The sequence below is a fragment of the Malaclemys terrapin genome, chromosome 7 (genome assembly GCF_027887155.1).
Source record: "Malaclemys terrapin pileata isolate rMalTer1 chromosome 7, rMalTer1.hap1, whole genome shotgun sequence".
In the NCBI taxonomy this organism is placed as follows: Eukaryota; Metazoa; Chordata; order Testudines; family Emydidae; genus Malaclemys; species Malaclemys terrapin.
The window spans coordinates 32,329,544-32,345,773 of record NC_071511.1 but is presented as its reverse complement, the minus strand read 5'-3'; the positions used below and the strand labels follow the sequence as shown (position 1 = coordinate 32,345,773).

General features: G+C 59.8%; 1 protein-coding gene across 4 annotated transcripts in view; it reads right to left on the bottom strand.

Moving 5' to 3' along the window:
- Positions 1–1,582: 1,582 nt before the first annotated feature.
- ATG2A (autophagy related 2A) overlaps positions 1,583–16,230 on the bottom strand; it is a 38,192-nt gene continuing 23,544 nt past the window's right edge. For 2 of the 4 annotated variants that reach the window (XM_054034752.1, XM_054034753.1), the window contains exons 23-42: positions 15,848–15,928; positions 14,629–14,735; positions 13,862–13,954; positions 12,957–13,027; positions 12,352–12,428; positions 11,789–11,959; positions 10,450–10,576; positions 9,908–10,131; positions 9,397–9,626; positions 9,173–9,308; positions 8,721–8,915; positions 8,130–8,231; positions 6,308–6,392; positions 5,740–5,926; positions 5,167–5,239; positions 4,018–4,100; positions 3,615–3,736; positions 3,094–3,248; positions 2,408–2,560; positions 1,583–2,190 (exon numbers count right to left, since the gene is read on the bottom strand). In XM_054034752.1, coding sequence (XP_053890727.1) covers positions 1,954–2,190; positions 2,408–2,560; positions 3,094–3,248; positions 3,615–3,736; positions 4,018–4,100; positions 5,167–5,239; positions 5,740–5,926; positions 6,308–6,392; positions 8,130–8,231; positions 8,721–8,915; positions 9,173–9,308; positions 9,397–9,626; positions 9,908–10,131; positions 10,450–10,576; positions 11,789–11,959; positions 12,352–12,428; positions 12,957–13,027; positions 13,862–13,954; positions 14,629–14,735; positions 15,848–15,928 — 2,709 coding nt within the window. In that variant the 3' untranslated portion in view covers positions 1,583–1,953. Of the gene's footprint in view, positions 2,191–2,407; positions 2,561–3,093; positions 3,249–3,614; positions 3,737–4,017; positions 4,101–5,166; positions 5,277–5,739; positions 5,927–6,307; positions 6,393–8,129; positions 8,232–8,720; positions 8,916–9,172; positions 9,309–9,396; positions 9,627–9,907; positions 10,132–10,449; positions 10,577–11,788; positions 11,960–12,351; positions 12,429–12,956; positions 13,028–13,861; positions 13,955–14,628; positions 14,736–15,847; positions 15,929–16,230 lie in introns of those variants that run through there. The other 2 variants (XM_054034754.1, XM_054034755.1) reach the window with 2 other exon arrangements.

Sequence of the window (16,230 nt, the reverse complement as noted above, 5' to 3'; positions counted from 1 at the left end):
TGACCATGATGCAGTTATCCCTTCACAGTCTCTTCCCTAAACTGACCATGACACAGGGCTGACCCTTCCCACCCTTGATTCATCGAACAGGACACTCAGTACTTCCACACCCGTGGCATGGGAATGTGTGTTACACACCATGAAACCCGGCGACCAGGAGAGGGGAATCACCCTTAACCAAGGGCAGGTTAGAGGCTAGGACACAGCTGCAGTTTCTTACCACCACTGTAGGGAGCAGGCATGGGGCCTGGGAGCTGAAGCACCCACACAGGGCAGACCCGGATTTCTAAAGTGGGGGTGTTGGTTTCTCCACTCCTGGGCGCTGAACTGGGGCCTGGGCTTGCAAGATTCTTGCTGCTGACAGCAGTCGAGCCAGGAAAGATGCTAGAGGGTGCATCCTTACCTACTCCCACCATGTCCAACTCCCCCAGCACCAACCCAGGGTAGCAGCCACCTCCACCGTGCCAGTCTGCCACCTGCTTGGGGGGGGGGGGGGGGTAATCCAGCCCCAAAGCCACCATCCAGCCAAGGCCCACAGCACAGAACACCGCTGCTCCCCCTGGCGGCTGAAGCTCAGTATTACACAGACAGGGGGAAGAGGGTTCTAGTGTTGGACTGTTCAGCTGGGTGAAAGGGAAGGTGCAGGGCCCTCCAATCTCCCTCAGTCACCTTCATGCACTGACAGAATTATGGGACACCCCCCTTCCGTTTACCCCTGGCTTCCCCAGGAAACTGACTCTGTCCCAAAGCATAGGCCCTGCCCCTCAATGCAGAGCTCCCCAATGCCTGAGGCAAAGGCAAGATAGGACCCCGTTCAGCCTGGGCAAGGTGCAAATGAGGCCTTTAGGGGATAAGAGCCTATTACCACTGCCAGCTGACAGAGAAACTCCTTTAACTCAATTGGTACAAGCCCGTTGTAGGAGGTGGGGGGTGCCAGATTTGTTTCCTACTTGCACCCCCTTAGGGATAAAATAAGCCAGGCACCAGTTTCCACGGGCTGGCGGGTCTGTAGGGACCTTTCTGCAGCGCTCCAGGGAGGGATACAAATGGGAGAGGGGGCAGGGAAGCGGTGCCAGGACAGTTTGAGGCCCAGAACACCTGCCTTGCAGTGACAGACTCAGGCTATTCGGTATCAGCCCAAGAGGGCGAAGGGGGTGACTCTTTCAAAGCAGCGCAGTGGCACCAGCCGGTGCCACGTGCCAGCGGCTGCACAGCCAGCTCCACAACACAACAAAGCGACAACGGGGCTGGCACAGGTAGGAGGAAGCAGGGCATTACTAAAGTTGGGGGGGGGGGGGGGGGAGAAGAGAACATAGCTCCTCATGTGGGCACTGCCAGCAGCAGGACAGGCATCTGGGCCGCCCACCCCTGAATAGGGCCACCATCCCCCACCCGAGGCCAGGTGAGGCACATGGTTTCAGCCAAGGATCTTGTTAACCCCCAATGCCAGTGGCTGGGGACTGAGGCAAGAGGGGGACTAAGGTCCTTAATTCCCTGTGATCTGATGTCCAGCCCCGCGCAAAGGCTGCCTGGCCCTTGGTGAAGGATATGGGGCTGGAAAAAGCTGGGCCAAGGGACCAAGTGAAAACCACTCACTTCCTTTAATACTCAGTCTCCTCATTTGGTTTTGGGGGAAGGGGGCTGCAGGGATCATGCAGGGGAGGACTCAAGGGGCTGATCAGTATAAAAGCAAGTCCCAAGCGACCACGAGTGGGGGGAGTTAAATTAGGGCCCCCCCCTTGTCTCAAGTTGACAACATGCCCCCTTCGCACTACGGCTCCTTGGTTTGAATTGCAGTCCCTGCCGCACTGTGTCCTTGGCATGGCCTGGTCAGAGGGGCCAGCAGCTCCTGGAAGGGGGTGGGATTTGGCACCCCCCCCAGAAGAGGAGGAGGGGATGGCCGGCTGTCGCAACGTCTGGGGGGCTGGCCTCCGTGGCACAGTCTGTACCCTGTCAGTCCTGGCTCTCCTCCAGCCGCCACTTGAGAGACTCCTCCTTGCGGGCATCTGGCTTGATCTGGTTGCGCATCCCCCCCAGCAGGTTTGAGGTGGCCTCCGAGGCCACGATAAGGGGCTTGACCACGGTGGGAGGGATCTGGCGCAGGACTCCGCCCACCGCCCCTGTGATGCCCTTCTGCTCATGGCCCCGGGCAGCCACGTCGCAGATGGTCTGGGCTGTGTCAATCACGCCCTGCAAGGGAGCAAAGGGGAGCGGTTAGTGGGGGGTCAGGGTTAGTCTGTGGAAGTACCTAACACCAGCTCTAACTGGAATCCGAACGGTAAGACTCCCAACCCTAATGCTTCTGGGCCCATCACCCGGCAGGGTTAGGAGGGAATCTCCAGCGGCAGGAGTAGCCTTGGCCCCCTGCATAGAAGGGGACGGGCCTTAGCGCAGGGAGGGACCATACCTCTCGGAAGGTATCATAGGCCTTGGCCACACCCTCACGGAGGTCAGCTGGCTGCTGGCCCCGGCGCAGTTTCCGGGCGTGCTTCTTATGCAGCAGGGTCCGTGTCACAGGGGAGGTTGGAGACAGGATGTCATAGACTGTCTCAGCTGTGGCCTGGGGAGGTGGGTAGGTACATTAAGAGATAAAGAGATCCCAACAGCACGCCCCATTGAGACCCCCCCCACATCCCATACACACAGACCCCTTCCCCCCAGAGATACCCATAGTCCCCACTCCACTACACACGCACTCTCCAAGTTGCCCGCCCCCCCCCCCCGATCTGGCCTATGAGCCAGAATGGACTCAGGGCAAGAAGAAAGTATCCTGGAAGGGGAGTAGGGGCTAGCTGGTTAGAGGAGAGTGGGGGACTGGGAACCAGGACTCCTGGGTTCTGTTCCCAGCTTTACCACTAACTTTGGGCAAGTGCCTTCCCCTCTCAGTTTCCCTCATGACAAGAGGATGGAGGGCTTAGTACGTGAAAAGCCCTTTCCAATGCTATTGCAGACCCCTGCTCCTTTCCCCACCCCCACCTTCGAGGCTGGCTGGATAGGGCCATGCTGCAGCCCCGCCCCAAAGTGCCAGGGTGGGGAGTGGCCTGTCCCAAGCTGTGGACGGATGGATGGATGGATGGGAGGGAGGGTTCTCACCTGTATGGCCTGCACCAGGCGGTTGCTGAGCTCCAGGGCGGCTGAGGCTGTGGAGGTCCCGAAGGAGGCAGCCCCGCGTTGCAGCCCCCGAATGATGCGCCCGTCCTTGCGGTACTGCTCGATGGGCAGCCAGAACAGGTCACGCAGCCCGTGGACTGGGGAAGGAAAAGAGGCCAGCTTAGCCTGAAGTGGGGGAACCCCAAGGGCAGAGATCACAGGAGAACAGCCCCCCCAGGGCACAGCACCCTTTCAACCCTCCCACTCTCCTCCCACCTCCATCACCCCCACCACACTGGGGCCCCCCCCCCCATGCCCAACACCCACTCCACACTCGCTCCAGGCCTCCATCTCCCTTACCTCCCACCTCTCCACGCTCACCCCAGCCCCCATCTCCCTTCCTCCTGCCCCATGCCTTCCACCCCTGACCTAGAGTGAGGTGGTTCTCCCTGCACAGGGGCTTGGCAGAAAGCTGGGGGGCCCTGTGCAAGGAGGGGGTAGGGGGGGCTGTGCCAGGAACTCACAGAGCTGGACGACGGAGTGCATGGGCCCCACACCACCCAGGATGCCTGGCAGCTGGTTCTTGCGGATGTCCGTCAGCCACTCAGTGAGGGCGTAGCTGATCACCTTGTCCACACCCAGGAGCCTGGTGGGGAACAGACAGAGGGTATTGTGGGAAAGAATGAGGCGCCCCCACCATGTCCTCTTAGAGAGGACTAAGCCCTGGAGCTACGCTACAGACTGAACCCCACCCCCTCCCCAGCATCTAGCAGGCCCCAGCAGTGCCAGTCAGGGTAAGAGAGCGGGGCAGAAACAGACAGCTCCATCCCACAGTCTGAGCCCTGCACGGGCACAGACCACACCCTCTGCCTGCATTGACTCCGCCTCCCTCTGCCCCCCAAGCACATCCCAGGCCCCCCAGTTCACCCATGTCTGCAGCAGAGGCGCTTGAGCTTGAGCTCAGAGCAGTTGAGCTGGGCCAAGCCGATGAGGATCCCGGCGAAGGTGCCCTGAAGAGGGGGAGAGAAAGGGTTAAAGCACTGCTGATGCACGGCCCACACCCCTCCCTACAGCCCACCCCTGCATCCCCCCTCCCCAACACTCCCTATCCCAAACCCATCCCCCACACCTCCATCCAGCTCCCCCATATATGCACAGCCCCCCAACGCCACTCCCCTCATATCATGTGTACCCTGCATTCCCCTGCTCCCATCTATGTATGACTCCCACACCCCTGCACTGCCCTACCCCACAGTGCCACACACCCACCCACAATGTCCTCCCCCCAATAGCAGTGCTGCTAGCTAGGCACTCCTCTCTTCTAAACCTGGTTCCCACACTCAGCCCTCCTTGCCTCAGTTTCTCCAGTTGTAGAATGGGGATTACACCTCCTATGAACCGCCACCTCCTCCCCAAAAGCAGGCATGTCTCCACCCCCACCCTCCAGATATCCCCCGGTGACAAGAGAGGTTAGCTCTGTCCCCACAGCCCAGGCAACCAGGGTCAGTTTTGATGGAGTCTCCCTAGGCCAGTCTGATCTCAACTGACACCACCTTAACTTGTTCCACACCAGTTAACTTCACCCTGACCCCAGCAGGATTCAAACTAGTGACCTAAGGGTCAAAGGCATCACAGAGGGTTCCACTGCCCCCTCTAGTGCCAGCTCCTGGGGCTACATTAAGGCCCACCTGACAATAAGCCAAAGGAGTGGATTCTGCACCCCCAGACCCAGCAGAGAGGGAGCAGCAGCCCCACCCCCAAACTCTAGAGCCTGCCCCACGCCAACCCCCACTAGTACCAGAGCTCCCCACCCCACCCTGGGCCAGATCCACCCCTCCCCCAGAGCCAGATGCCATCCCACTACCAACCCCCACCCCCAAGCCCACTCCTACCCAGGGCCAGATCCTGCACTCAAGCCACAGAGCTCATCCAACACTATCCCTCTCCACCACCAGTCCTTCCAGCAGGAGGCAGGAGGCTTTGGCTAGTTGTGGAGGGAGCGGGGGTCTGGGATTACCTGCCACCTCTGCCCCACCCAGAGGTTCACTGGCATCTCCCTGCCCCAGCCCCACTTACCACCTGGTCCATGGTCATGTGCTTCCCATGATAGTCCAGCCAGATGGGCACTTCTGACGTGAACCGGAACTCCCTGGGGATCAACCAATCGGGACAGAGAGCTAGAGAGACTGGCAGACGAGGGGGCAGGACTTACAGCCGGGCCACCTCATGGGCACAGATCTTATGCTAAGCAGGGCCCGAGCCTGGATGGAGACCACCAAAATCTTGGAGCTGCAGGCAGCGGGGTGGGGACTCAGCAGGGGGCGCTCTCCCCCTGCAGTGAGTGCTGACCCCAGCGCGGTGCTAGGGGGCGCTGTGCTACAGGGAGCAGAGATCAATATGAAGCACTCTGCCGGACAAAATGTGTAACTAAGGTCCTGCTGCTGCGTGGTCATTGATGGTCCCCCCGGTACCTCCTCTACGGATCAGGCGGTGGGAAACCCCATGATCCAGGCCGTAATTCTACCTTCCATCATTTCTGTTCTGCCTCCTTCACCCCTCGTGTTCCTCCACCCACCGCTTCAATTTGAAATAAGATTCCCCTTCGCAGCACCCCCTGCGCCCCACCCCAGAGGCAGCAGCATCTCATACCTGAAGTAGATGGGTTGGTCCGTGGAGGACGAGGCATTGGAGGAGGAGCTGTTTTCGCTCAGTGTGGTCTCCACAGAAGCTGTCATTTCTACCCCCACCAACCCTGGCCCCCGGCTCCCTTCTTGCTCCTTCCCCAGGGATTCGGACTCGGTGGCTGGGCTGGCTCGGACCCCTGGATCTGGGCGGGCTATTGGGGGGAGGGGAGAGAAAAAAAGGTGGTCAAGGAGCAGGGGCTTCACCTCCCTTCCCCCCCCCCCGCCCATCTCAGGTTCCTCCTCTAACTCAGCAGGTTGTACATGCTCTTGGCAGCTCAGGCCTTAGCAACACCCCCATCTTGTGGTGACAGGTGGTAGTGTAGCGGGCAAAGCCCATGAAAAGCTGTCAGGAGCCCAGGTTATAGTCACTGTAACACTTGGTGTGGCCAGATGCTCACGTGGCCCGAGAGTCTGTCCCCCTGCCTCAGTTTCCCCAGCACGAGGAAGGTTTATGCCGGGGCTACAAAGATTCAGAAGAGGAAGCTTTATCCCTCCCGAGCCAGCCAGCACCTCTGGGCTACTCTTCAACTTACCTTCTGTCCCAGCCTCCATGGGCAACACAGGGTTAATGCTGACAGCCAGGCTGGTGAAGAAATCCTTCAGGAAAAACAAGGCATCCTGGTGGGGGGGGAGAGGCAGCAACAGGCAGTGTTATACTGGACGGTGGACAGCCCTCAGTCACAGACCTGGCTGCACTAATTACCCTTCTTTCAGGCTAAATGGAAGGAGAAGTTAAGCCCCTTTATGAGGGAAAGAGCTGGAAACAATAGAAGCCACTGCCCAAGGCCGCAGGCCTGAGCCCTGTGGGGTTTCCAGACCGCCTGCAAATGTAGGGGCTGGGGGATTGCTTGGCAAGCTGGGTGTGTGTGCGAGGCAGAGAGCCAGGAGACAGCGAGAGAAGCGGAGGTGAGTGTGGCCCTGGAAGACAGGAGGGGGACAGAGCTCCTTGGACATCGGGCTAGCTGGAGAGACAGACTTGGAAATTGTGAGCAAGGAACCAGCTGTTCGTTCCTGCTGTGATCAGGGACACAGGACTATGGGCAGGGGTGAAAGCGGGCCTGTACACGGCATACCGGTAAGAAGCCGGTACCATCCCGTACGCAGCACATGTTAAAGCGCTGCTGCGGCAGTGTTTTAACGTCGCTGCCCCTTCCCTGTCGGCAGCTCTGCCGGTAGGAATCCTACCAGCAGGGCCGCCGATGGGGGAGGCAAAAGGGGCAGCTGCCCCGGGGCCAGCGATTTAATAGAGCCCGGGACTCCCAGCCATAGGTGCCGACTCCATGGGTGCTCCGGGGCTGAATCACCCACAGGGAAAAATTGGTGGGTGCTCAGTACCCACCAGCAACTCCCCGCCCAGCTCACCTCCGCCTCCGCTCCGCCTCCTCCCCTGAGCGCACCGCCTGCCCACTTTTTCCCCCTCCTTCCCAGTGCTTGCGCCACCAAACAGCTGTTTTGCACAGCTGGGAGGGAGGGGGAACACGGTGCGCTCGGGAAGAGGTGGAGCCAGGGCAGGGATTTGGGGAAGGGGTCCAATAGGGCAGGGAGGGGGCGGACTTAGGGTGGGGACTTTGGGGAAGGGGTTGTAATGGGGGCAAGGCAGGGGTGGGGGGCAGGGCCAGGAGGGCGCAAGCTCCCACCGGCGCCGGGGAAAGTTGGCGCCTATGCTCCTAGCGACCGCTGCAGCAGCACTGGAGCCCCAGACCCTTTTAAATTGCTGCCGGAGCCCCTGATCCCCCAGCCCACCCCTTCTGCCTGAGGCCCTGCCCCTTCCGGGGGCTGGAGCTGGAGCTGGCCCCCGTACCGGTAAGAATTTAATATTACTTTCACCCCTGACTGTGGGGACGTTCTTTGTAAACAGACAGGATTGCAACAGAGAACTTGCCCCCCCTCGCATCATCCATTTCTCCTCCTCTTGGAGACGATAACTCGGAAAGACACCAGATGCTGGAAAATCGCTCAGGCCAAGGGAGCGCCAGGCAGAGTCAGAGCCCATCATTCAGAAAGGAGGGGGTGGGAGGTGGGGGAACCCTTGATTGGGGAGTGGGGAGGGACAATGCTGAAGCCCAGGAAGTTTGAGTTCTAGGAGAGAAAGCTGATCCATTCATACCTGTAGACACAGGCCTTTCTGCTCTAGGGGGCACCAGCTCTGATCCAGCCCCACAGCAGGGAACTGGCATACAAGGCCTTTCCCCTTGAGGGGGTGCTGGTCTGAATCCAGAACCAGGTCATTAGGGACCTGGGGGGGGGGGGGAGGGGGAGGGGAGATGTATCTGGATCAGGGCTCCCCCAGGGTGTGGGGCCAGGGCAGGGAGTCTCTAGGCAGGGCCCATGGAGCTATCTGCAGCCCCCCCTCACCTGGTCGATGTTGAGGCGCAGCGGCAAGAGGGAGACACGCAGGCAGCACTCGGGGCCGCCCAGCCCGGCCTCAGGGCAGACATGCAGGGCCTTGATGGTGAGCTGTGAGGGGAGATGTCCATCACTCACAGGGGGGAGGAAGGGAGGTGTACGGTCCACTGCCCTCCCTCAGCAGGGATGGAGCAAGCACCCCAGCCCTCCCCCAGTTCAGATCTCACACCCAGCCCCAGCACCCATCCCACACCAAAACACTCCCCCCAGAACCCTCTCCCTGCCCAGATCCCACCCCTCCCCCCCAGAGCCCACCCCTATACAGAGCTCACTGCCCCCCTCCCAACCGCAGTGCCCACCCCACCCCAACCCCCTCTCTTCATGCCCACCCCAAATACCTTCCCCATCCCCCAGCTGCAGTGGCTGCCCCACATCAACAGCCCTCAGAACTCCCCCTAACCCAGGCCTGGATCCTACCCCACAACCTCTCCTTAAGCCCCAGCACTCACCTCATGTCAACTCCCTAGTATCTGCCCTCATCCCACCCCAGCCCCCACCCCTTGCCCCTTACCCATCCCTCTGTCAGCCCCCTGGCAGTACCATGTTGGAGTGGGCCCGGCGTGGCATCTTCTCGCTGGTGTACAGGTAGAGGAACTTGTTGATCTGGGAGGAGGCCAGCCGGTCCCGGATCTCCAGCTCCTGCACGATGAACACCTGCCGCGACACTGGCTGCTCCTCCAGCTCCGTGGGCAGCTTCTCTGCCCCACTGGGATAGGTCTCATGCTGGAAGCTCACCTGGAGGGAGGGGAAGAGGCTAAGGCTTGATGATAGCATGTGGGGGGGGGGTCCCTGCCAAGCCAGACACCCCCCTGCAGAAGGGCTGGGAGCAGAATGCGGCTCTATAGCGTCGGGGGAGTTGAACATCATGTCTATGACAAGGAGGTCAGACCAATGGGCCTACCCAGCCGCTATCCTGTGGTAGGGAGATCCTCAGAAGAGCCTTTGTGGGATGGACGTAAGCCCCACCCACTCGCACACACCCCCGCCCTCACCTTGGTGAGCTGTATCTCCATGAGCAGGTCATGGAGGCGCCCGGTCCCACCCTGTGTGCGCCAGGTGTTCTGGGGCCGGTTGGCCATGGAGGAGCGGGAAGGGGAGCTGCGGGCGCTCGACAGGCCGGGCCTCATCCTGCAGGGTGGGGGAGAGAGAGGGTCAGAGCTGCTCAGCCCAGCCCAGCCCCAGGGCAGGCTGTGCCTGCCAGGTAGCAAGGTCTCACCTGGGTGAGTGGGCATGTCCTGGGGGGGCACGCCCAACCCCAAAATCCCGCCCTCCATAAAGGTGCCAGACCACTGAGATCTCACGCAGCATGACCCGGCTCTCGGGCAATGGGAAGTGTGCCGGGGCCTTCAGCAGGTCTGTGCTGCCCAGCGGGCGCGAGAAGTAGCCGTCCTTGATGGGCACTGGCCCTTCCAGCAGCTTTGTCACAACTGGCTCTCCGTCCTTTGGCTGGGGGTGGGTGAGACACACACAGAGGCAGCCTCAGAGCAATCAGTGGACCCAGGTGTCCAAGCCCCGCCCCCAATATCCCACTACTTCATCCTTCCTAAAAAAAAGTCCAGGCATTTGGACCCAGCCCAGCCCTGCCCCACCCCCAACCTCTCCCTCCCAGCTCCCCATGGACCCCAAAGCCCCACCCCATATCAGTCATAGCCCCCCAGGCCTCACAGCTTCCCCTCGGTCTCCCATCCCCATTGCCCTCGGCCCCCATGGGCTCTGCCTCCCCTTACTGGGATGCCCATGCCGGGTGCGTCCAGGATGCAGAAGTCGTCATTGTCGGTGGCCTCGCTCTCCTCCTCGCTGCCCTCCGAGGAGCAGAAATCTAGCCCCACTTCCATGGGGGTCGGGGGCAGGGCTGCAGGGGGTGGGTGGCAGGGCTTGCCCCCAGCACTGTTCTCCCCTGGGAAGAGATACACTGAAACGGGGGAGGTTTGATGCAACTGCCCGGCCTCTCCTGGGAGGGGAGAGGGACATGGGTGAGATCGACCCCAATGAGATACTCCTGCCATCCCACCCGACATCCACCCTGCCCTGGATTAGGCCAACAGGTCCCTCCAGCCCCAGATTAGCCCATTCAGCCAGCTGACGATTTGGGAGCTAGGGGTGACATTTCTCTAGCCCTGCAGCAGGAGTGATGCAGCCACATGCCACCCAGCCTCCAACCCTTCCCCTCTGCCCCCCACCGTGCCCAGCGGCCCCCAAGGAGTTGAAGAGGCAGCGAGGGAACAGCACGGTCCCTTCGGCTCCCCAGGCTCTCACTGGCACCCCTTACCAGACTCTAATGTAAGGTCCCTCAGGCTGCGGTCGGTGTCGATGAGGGCGTCAGTCAGGTCCCGCTGGTTAATGGTGGCTGTCTCGGCGGGCAGGCAGGAGGGCAGCGAGGCCGGGCTCTCTGACAGCTGGGGGCCAACAAGAACCAGGGGGTGTTATGTACCGAGTGATGGGTACCCATGGATCAGCACTGCCAAGGGAGAGCAGCCCCACCCTGCTCCCTGGGGCACAGCACACACTAGCACTGTGCGGGGGCACTTGGGTCTGTGCTGACGGCCAGGGGAGACACCCTCTACTGCGCCAAGTTCTCTCTAAGCTGCGCAGCCACCTATTAAGCCCCACCGGCCCCAGCATTGACCTGCCTCGGCTGGGGGGAGAGGAACCCCTCCCTCAGCCCAGCCCAGCTGGAGCTGCCGCAGCTGGGGAGAGAGAGCTGGTGGGAGTCCTGTCTCCTCACTAAAGCCCTGGGGCAGCCTGCATTCCAAACCCCTCATGCCTGGCCCCACCCCAGAGCCTGCACTCCCGCGCACTCCAACCCTCTGCCCCAGCCCTGAGCCCCCTCCTGCACCCCAAACTCATCCTCAGCCCCACCTGAGCCCTCATCCCAACCCTCTGCCCCAGCCCTGAGCCCCTCCCACACTCTGAACCCCTCGGTCCCACCCCCACCACATGAATTTTGTTATAAAATTCGCTCCGCACGTGGACGTAAAAAAATTAGAGGAAACACTCCCTGGGCCCTGCTGTCCTGCAGAACAGTGCCCCCTAGCGCCGCAAGAGTCTGCTCTGATTGCTAGGGCAGAGCACCACCTACTGAACTGCCCCCGTCCCTCCAGCATATGCCTTTCCTTCACAGCTGTTAAGGTCCGACCATCAGATCATCCTGTCCAAGCTCCCGCAAAATGCAAACCAGAGAACTTCCCCATGAGATCACTGCATCCAGCCCAGATCTGATGGTTGAGCTAGAGTGTAGCTCAGAGACAAACACAGAGTCTTGATTTAAAGACCCTCAAGGGCTGGAGCCCACCCCGCATAAGTTGCTGCAATGGTGAATCTCTCCCTGCTAAAAAAGAAGGGAAAAAAAGTGTGCCTTATTTCTCCTCTGATTGGTGCAGCTTCAGGTATTGGATCTCAGTCCTCCAGCCATGCCCCAAACTGGCTCAGCCCCACCTACCTAAACTACAAAAGATCCCTGAGCATGCCCCCCATTCAGGCACTGAACTGGCGTGACCCTGCTTAGCTAGAGCTTTGGAAGATCCCCACGCAGGTCCCCCCATCCAGGCACCAAGCCAGCCTGACCTTCTCAGCTAGGGATGACACCAGTCCAGCCTTCCTCTCCCTACCTGCACCTTCTGGCCAGCGATCTCCGTTGGGCTGTCCTGCCGGGGTGGCGGGTGGAGGTCCCCGTGGTTGACCACGTACTGGATAAGGTTGGCTAGCATGGCGCAGGAGTCGGCACAGGTATGGAGATGCACCACGTTGTTGGAGCAGCGCAGCTCAAACAGCGGCTGGGTCTGGGGTGGAACAAAGCAAATGAGAGACAGCACGTGTCATACTGGGGTGGGGAGCTAGAGCAATGGGATCCCAGATCCTTGGGAAAGGTCAGCACAGGGCTCCTGAGGGGAGGTGGGGCAGCTTAGGTCCCACAGGCTCAAAACGCAGCAAGGCTGCTTTGAAAACACCAGAAGCTGCACTGGAGAAGACTCTCACACCGCAAGGCTACAGCGACGGACGAGAAGGGCTGGGAAGTCACCCGCCTACTGCATTCGGCCACATGGAGTGTCCTCCCCACCCTGCGCAGTCACCTCTTAAAGAGGGGGGGGGGGGTGGTGTTCTCTCCTGGGATTTCCATTGCAGTTACCAGGCCTGCCCCCACCCCACCCTTTCTGGCTGGGCTGAGCCTCACCAGCTTCCCGTCGGCGCTCCCCTTCCACGTGGTGATGACCAGCTCCAGTAGATCCACGTCCAGGACACACACGTAATCTGAGGCCAAGGGAGAGCAGAGATTCAGCCTGACTGGATCCCTGGGTCTATCCTGGGCTCTGGGAAGGGAGTGGGGCCTGGTGGGTTGGAGCAGCGGGGGCTGGGAGTCAGGACTCCTGGGTTCTGCTCCATGTTCTCTCTTCTTTGGGCATGTCCTCCCCCCTCTTCTTTGGGCATTAGTTTCCCTGCAGCAATTAACACACCCAGGACGGGGGACGGTTAAATCCATTCAAACATTTGGGAAGCCCCTTGAAATCCACAGATGGAAAATTGTTAAGCAATACGGAGTGTCTTCTACAGAGCAGCCTGCCACCACGCTGGGCTATGAGCACCAGCTCCCTCATCCAAATACTGACCAGGTGCAAGCTTGCTTAGCTTGAAAGACCTGCCGAGAGCCCAGCCTAAGGGGCTATGGGGGCATGATGCTTGAGGGACACCTGCTGCTCCCCAGCAGCCTTTCAAATAGCTGCTGTTTTCAGTGCCCAGAGCACAGCAGAAGGACGGACATGCGGCCCGTCCAGCTCTTACCCTTCCGCAGATCGACCAGCTCCACGTCGCATTTGTCAGACAGGTAGATGGCAGAGTCATCCAGAATAAACCTGGGGGAAGGGGACAGTGACTTAAACCCTGCCGCCCCTCCAGTAGGCACATGCCAGCCGGATCGAGTACAATCAAGATCTTGTCCATCACTGTACAGTAACTATGAACCCAAGGGCCCCACACAGTGCAATAGGTATCAGCAGGGCCTTCTGGCCCTGTTACACAGACCCTGTCTCCCACCCTTGGCCAAGGGAGTAAGCGCTGGGGAGTGGTGGCTCAAGGAATAGGACATGGGTCCTTTCCCCTCTAGAGGGCATTGGTGCCAATCCAGCCCAGGGTGGGAAGACAGGGAATGGCACACGGGCCTTTCCTCTCTAGGGGCGCTGGCTCTGATCTGGCCCCAGAACAGTGGGATTGGCTGGCTTGAGAGGATGGAGAACTGGATATAGGGCCTTCTAGCGGTGCCGGCTCTGCCTGGCCCGAGGGTGGGGAGACTGGCTGGCTCAGGGGGGCAGGGAATGGAATACAGGGTGCCAGCTGGTGTGAAGAGACTGTGCGAGCTGGGGTAAGACTCCTGCAATAAGCGCACCCGGCCCAGCAGTTCACGGCTACACCCCAGGTAACTGGAGTAGACATAGGCAGAGAAATCACTCAGAATTCCATCATACTGGGCTCCTTCTACTGCGCCCACCACCATGGCATCCAGGCACCCGCACGATGGCAGCTCCAGAGCTGCTGACCCCAACTTCTTCCACACAAGCCAACACTTGGTTATTGTGCTCAGCCCAGAGAGAACAGGTCTCAAGCCCCCTGATCTCACCAGCCCAGGGAGAGACAGGCCCTCCCTGGAGAGGGCAGCTCTCTTGGGTTGTCCCCAGCTGGAGGACGCCTACCTGAGCAGGAAGATCGAAGTATCCACAATGATGTTGCTGGACAAGGTGAAGGTCTCGGCCGTGATGAGCACACGGACGGGGAGGTACAGGGGCCTGAGGGGCGAGATGGTATTGACAGAACCAGTGTGGGGGTGGGGTGTGATAGGAGGGCTAAAGGAGCCAGGAAGAGTCCCCGCACGGCAGGGTTATCCCACAGCCACTCCCCCCCACACTCCTCCCCCCGCCCCAAGATGGGATCGCAGCCTTCACAGGGGACAGATGATCCACAGCTGCCCTTTGCTGGGTCCTTACTCCTTGCTCTGAAGCATGCGGTACTGGCCACAGCCGGAGACAGGATACTGAACCAGATGGAGCTCTGTTCTGATCCTCACTGGCCGGGCCACTGTTCCTGTCCCACCTGAGACTATCTCAAGGTGACAGAGGCTCCCACCAGCGCATCCAGTCTCCAAGATGCCAGGATAAGAAGTAGAGCAGACAGCAGAGATCAGGCCAGGTTTTGCTTTAACAAAGACCCCACTCCCCTCCCAGAACTGGGGATAGAACCCTGGAGTCCTGGTTCCCAGACCCCCCTGCTCTAACCCACTAGACTCCACTTGCCTCTCCGAGCTGGGACAGAACCTGGGAGTCTGGATTCCCTCAAACCAGATCTGCCAATCTAACTTCTCTGTCTCACCTCTGTTCCTCCTGTACACACAGCCAAGGGCCTCTCCTATTTTACAGCCACCCTTTTCTCCATGCGACCCACTCGCGTCTGCTCCCCTCAGTACCTGTAGTCAACCGCACAGCAGAAGAGGTGGGTGTGCAGCACCGTAATGACCGTTGGGGGGACAAAGCCCAGAATCGGATCGTCCAGTACGTCCAGGAAGTCAATCAGCTGAAAGAGCGAGAGTGTGAGCGTGCGCACCCCAGACCTGCCCCCAGGTCTTCATGGGGGCAGAAAGGCCAGTGCCGATCCCCTGAGCTGGAGGACACCTCCCCCGCTCCCCGATCCCTGCATCCAGCCCCAGTCCCCTGTGGTTGAACTAGGAGGATTCTCTTTAGACCAGGGGTGTCAGACATACAGATCTAGCCTGGCCAATGCATTTGTGTTGGCCAGAATCTCAGCTTTCATGAAAAAAGGAGTCAGTTTTTAGGCCTCACAGCCTCCTCCATGTGCCTAGAGTATAACCAATTTCATAGCAACTGCCTGAGTCTGCCAAGAGCCTAAACCAATGGCTGAGAGATGCGGGAGCTGCACTGAGTGAAAGTGACACAGCGACCTGCTAGTCTCAGAGCTGACCTTTCCACTTGACACTCTCTCATCTGGCCCCAATCCGTACCAGATTTATCCTCACAAACACCCTTTGGAGGCAGGGCAGGGTTCTTATCCCCATGGCAGATTGGGAAACTGAGGCACGGAGAGGCAAAATGAGTTGCTCACGGTCACAGCAGGCCAGTGGCAGAGCTGGAAATAGAATCCAGGTCTCCCGGGTCCCAGTCCAGTGCTCTAGCCATTCAGACACCCAGCCTCACTCCATCACCACTTTATAAGTAGGGAAAAAGAGGCCCAAAGACTTGCCCAAGGTCACACAGGCAGCCTATGGCAGAGCCAGGAATTGAGCCCAGGCCTCAAGTCCCTGGCAAACGCCCTAACCACTGGGCAATGCCCCCTCTGGTCCAGATCAGCTATTCCACTGTTGATTATGGCAGCGGAAGGAACCGGGTGGGGGCTTACGCCTGCAAGGGGCAAGAATTGTCACAATTAAACAGAGATTTGGGCCCTGCCCAATGAATGAGTTTGACTCCCCTTAGCTGGACACCAGGGCGCGAGTCCAAGCCATGGAGCATCCAATCTGTCCCCTGGGAAAGTTCCACACCTTATAGCCACGCTGGTGTTGGCCCAGCTTCCACTCCTGGCCCCAAGTCTCCCTCAGCCCCATGGCTGCTACACTGCAGAGCTCCCTCTGCTATTCACTCCAGGACGGGTACTTCCGGCTCAGGACGTACCTGTGTGTACCAGCTCTGATTGGTCAGCGCCATGTGATGTCGCATGGTGGCCCCTTCGAGCCTCAAGGTGACCAGGAACTCCTGGATTCGGGTTGCAAAAGGGGAGATTGGGGAAGCAAAGTTAAAAAGCAGGGAGACCCCCCCAGATGGGGAAAGGCTCTGTAAGGGGCAGGATGGGGGGAATCCATTTATGAACACCCTTAGGACATCTCCCACCTAACCCACCAGACCAGCAGGCTTCTAGCACCCCCACATGCCAATCCACCCCAGCTGGGCCCCCCCATCCAGACCCATGGCCGTTCATGCCACAGGGGGCAGTGCACAGGGAGACAGGACCGTCCCAGTGGCTCTCCGAGGTGTGGAAGGAACAGAGGAAATCCTAC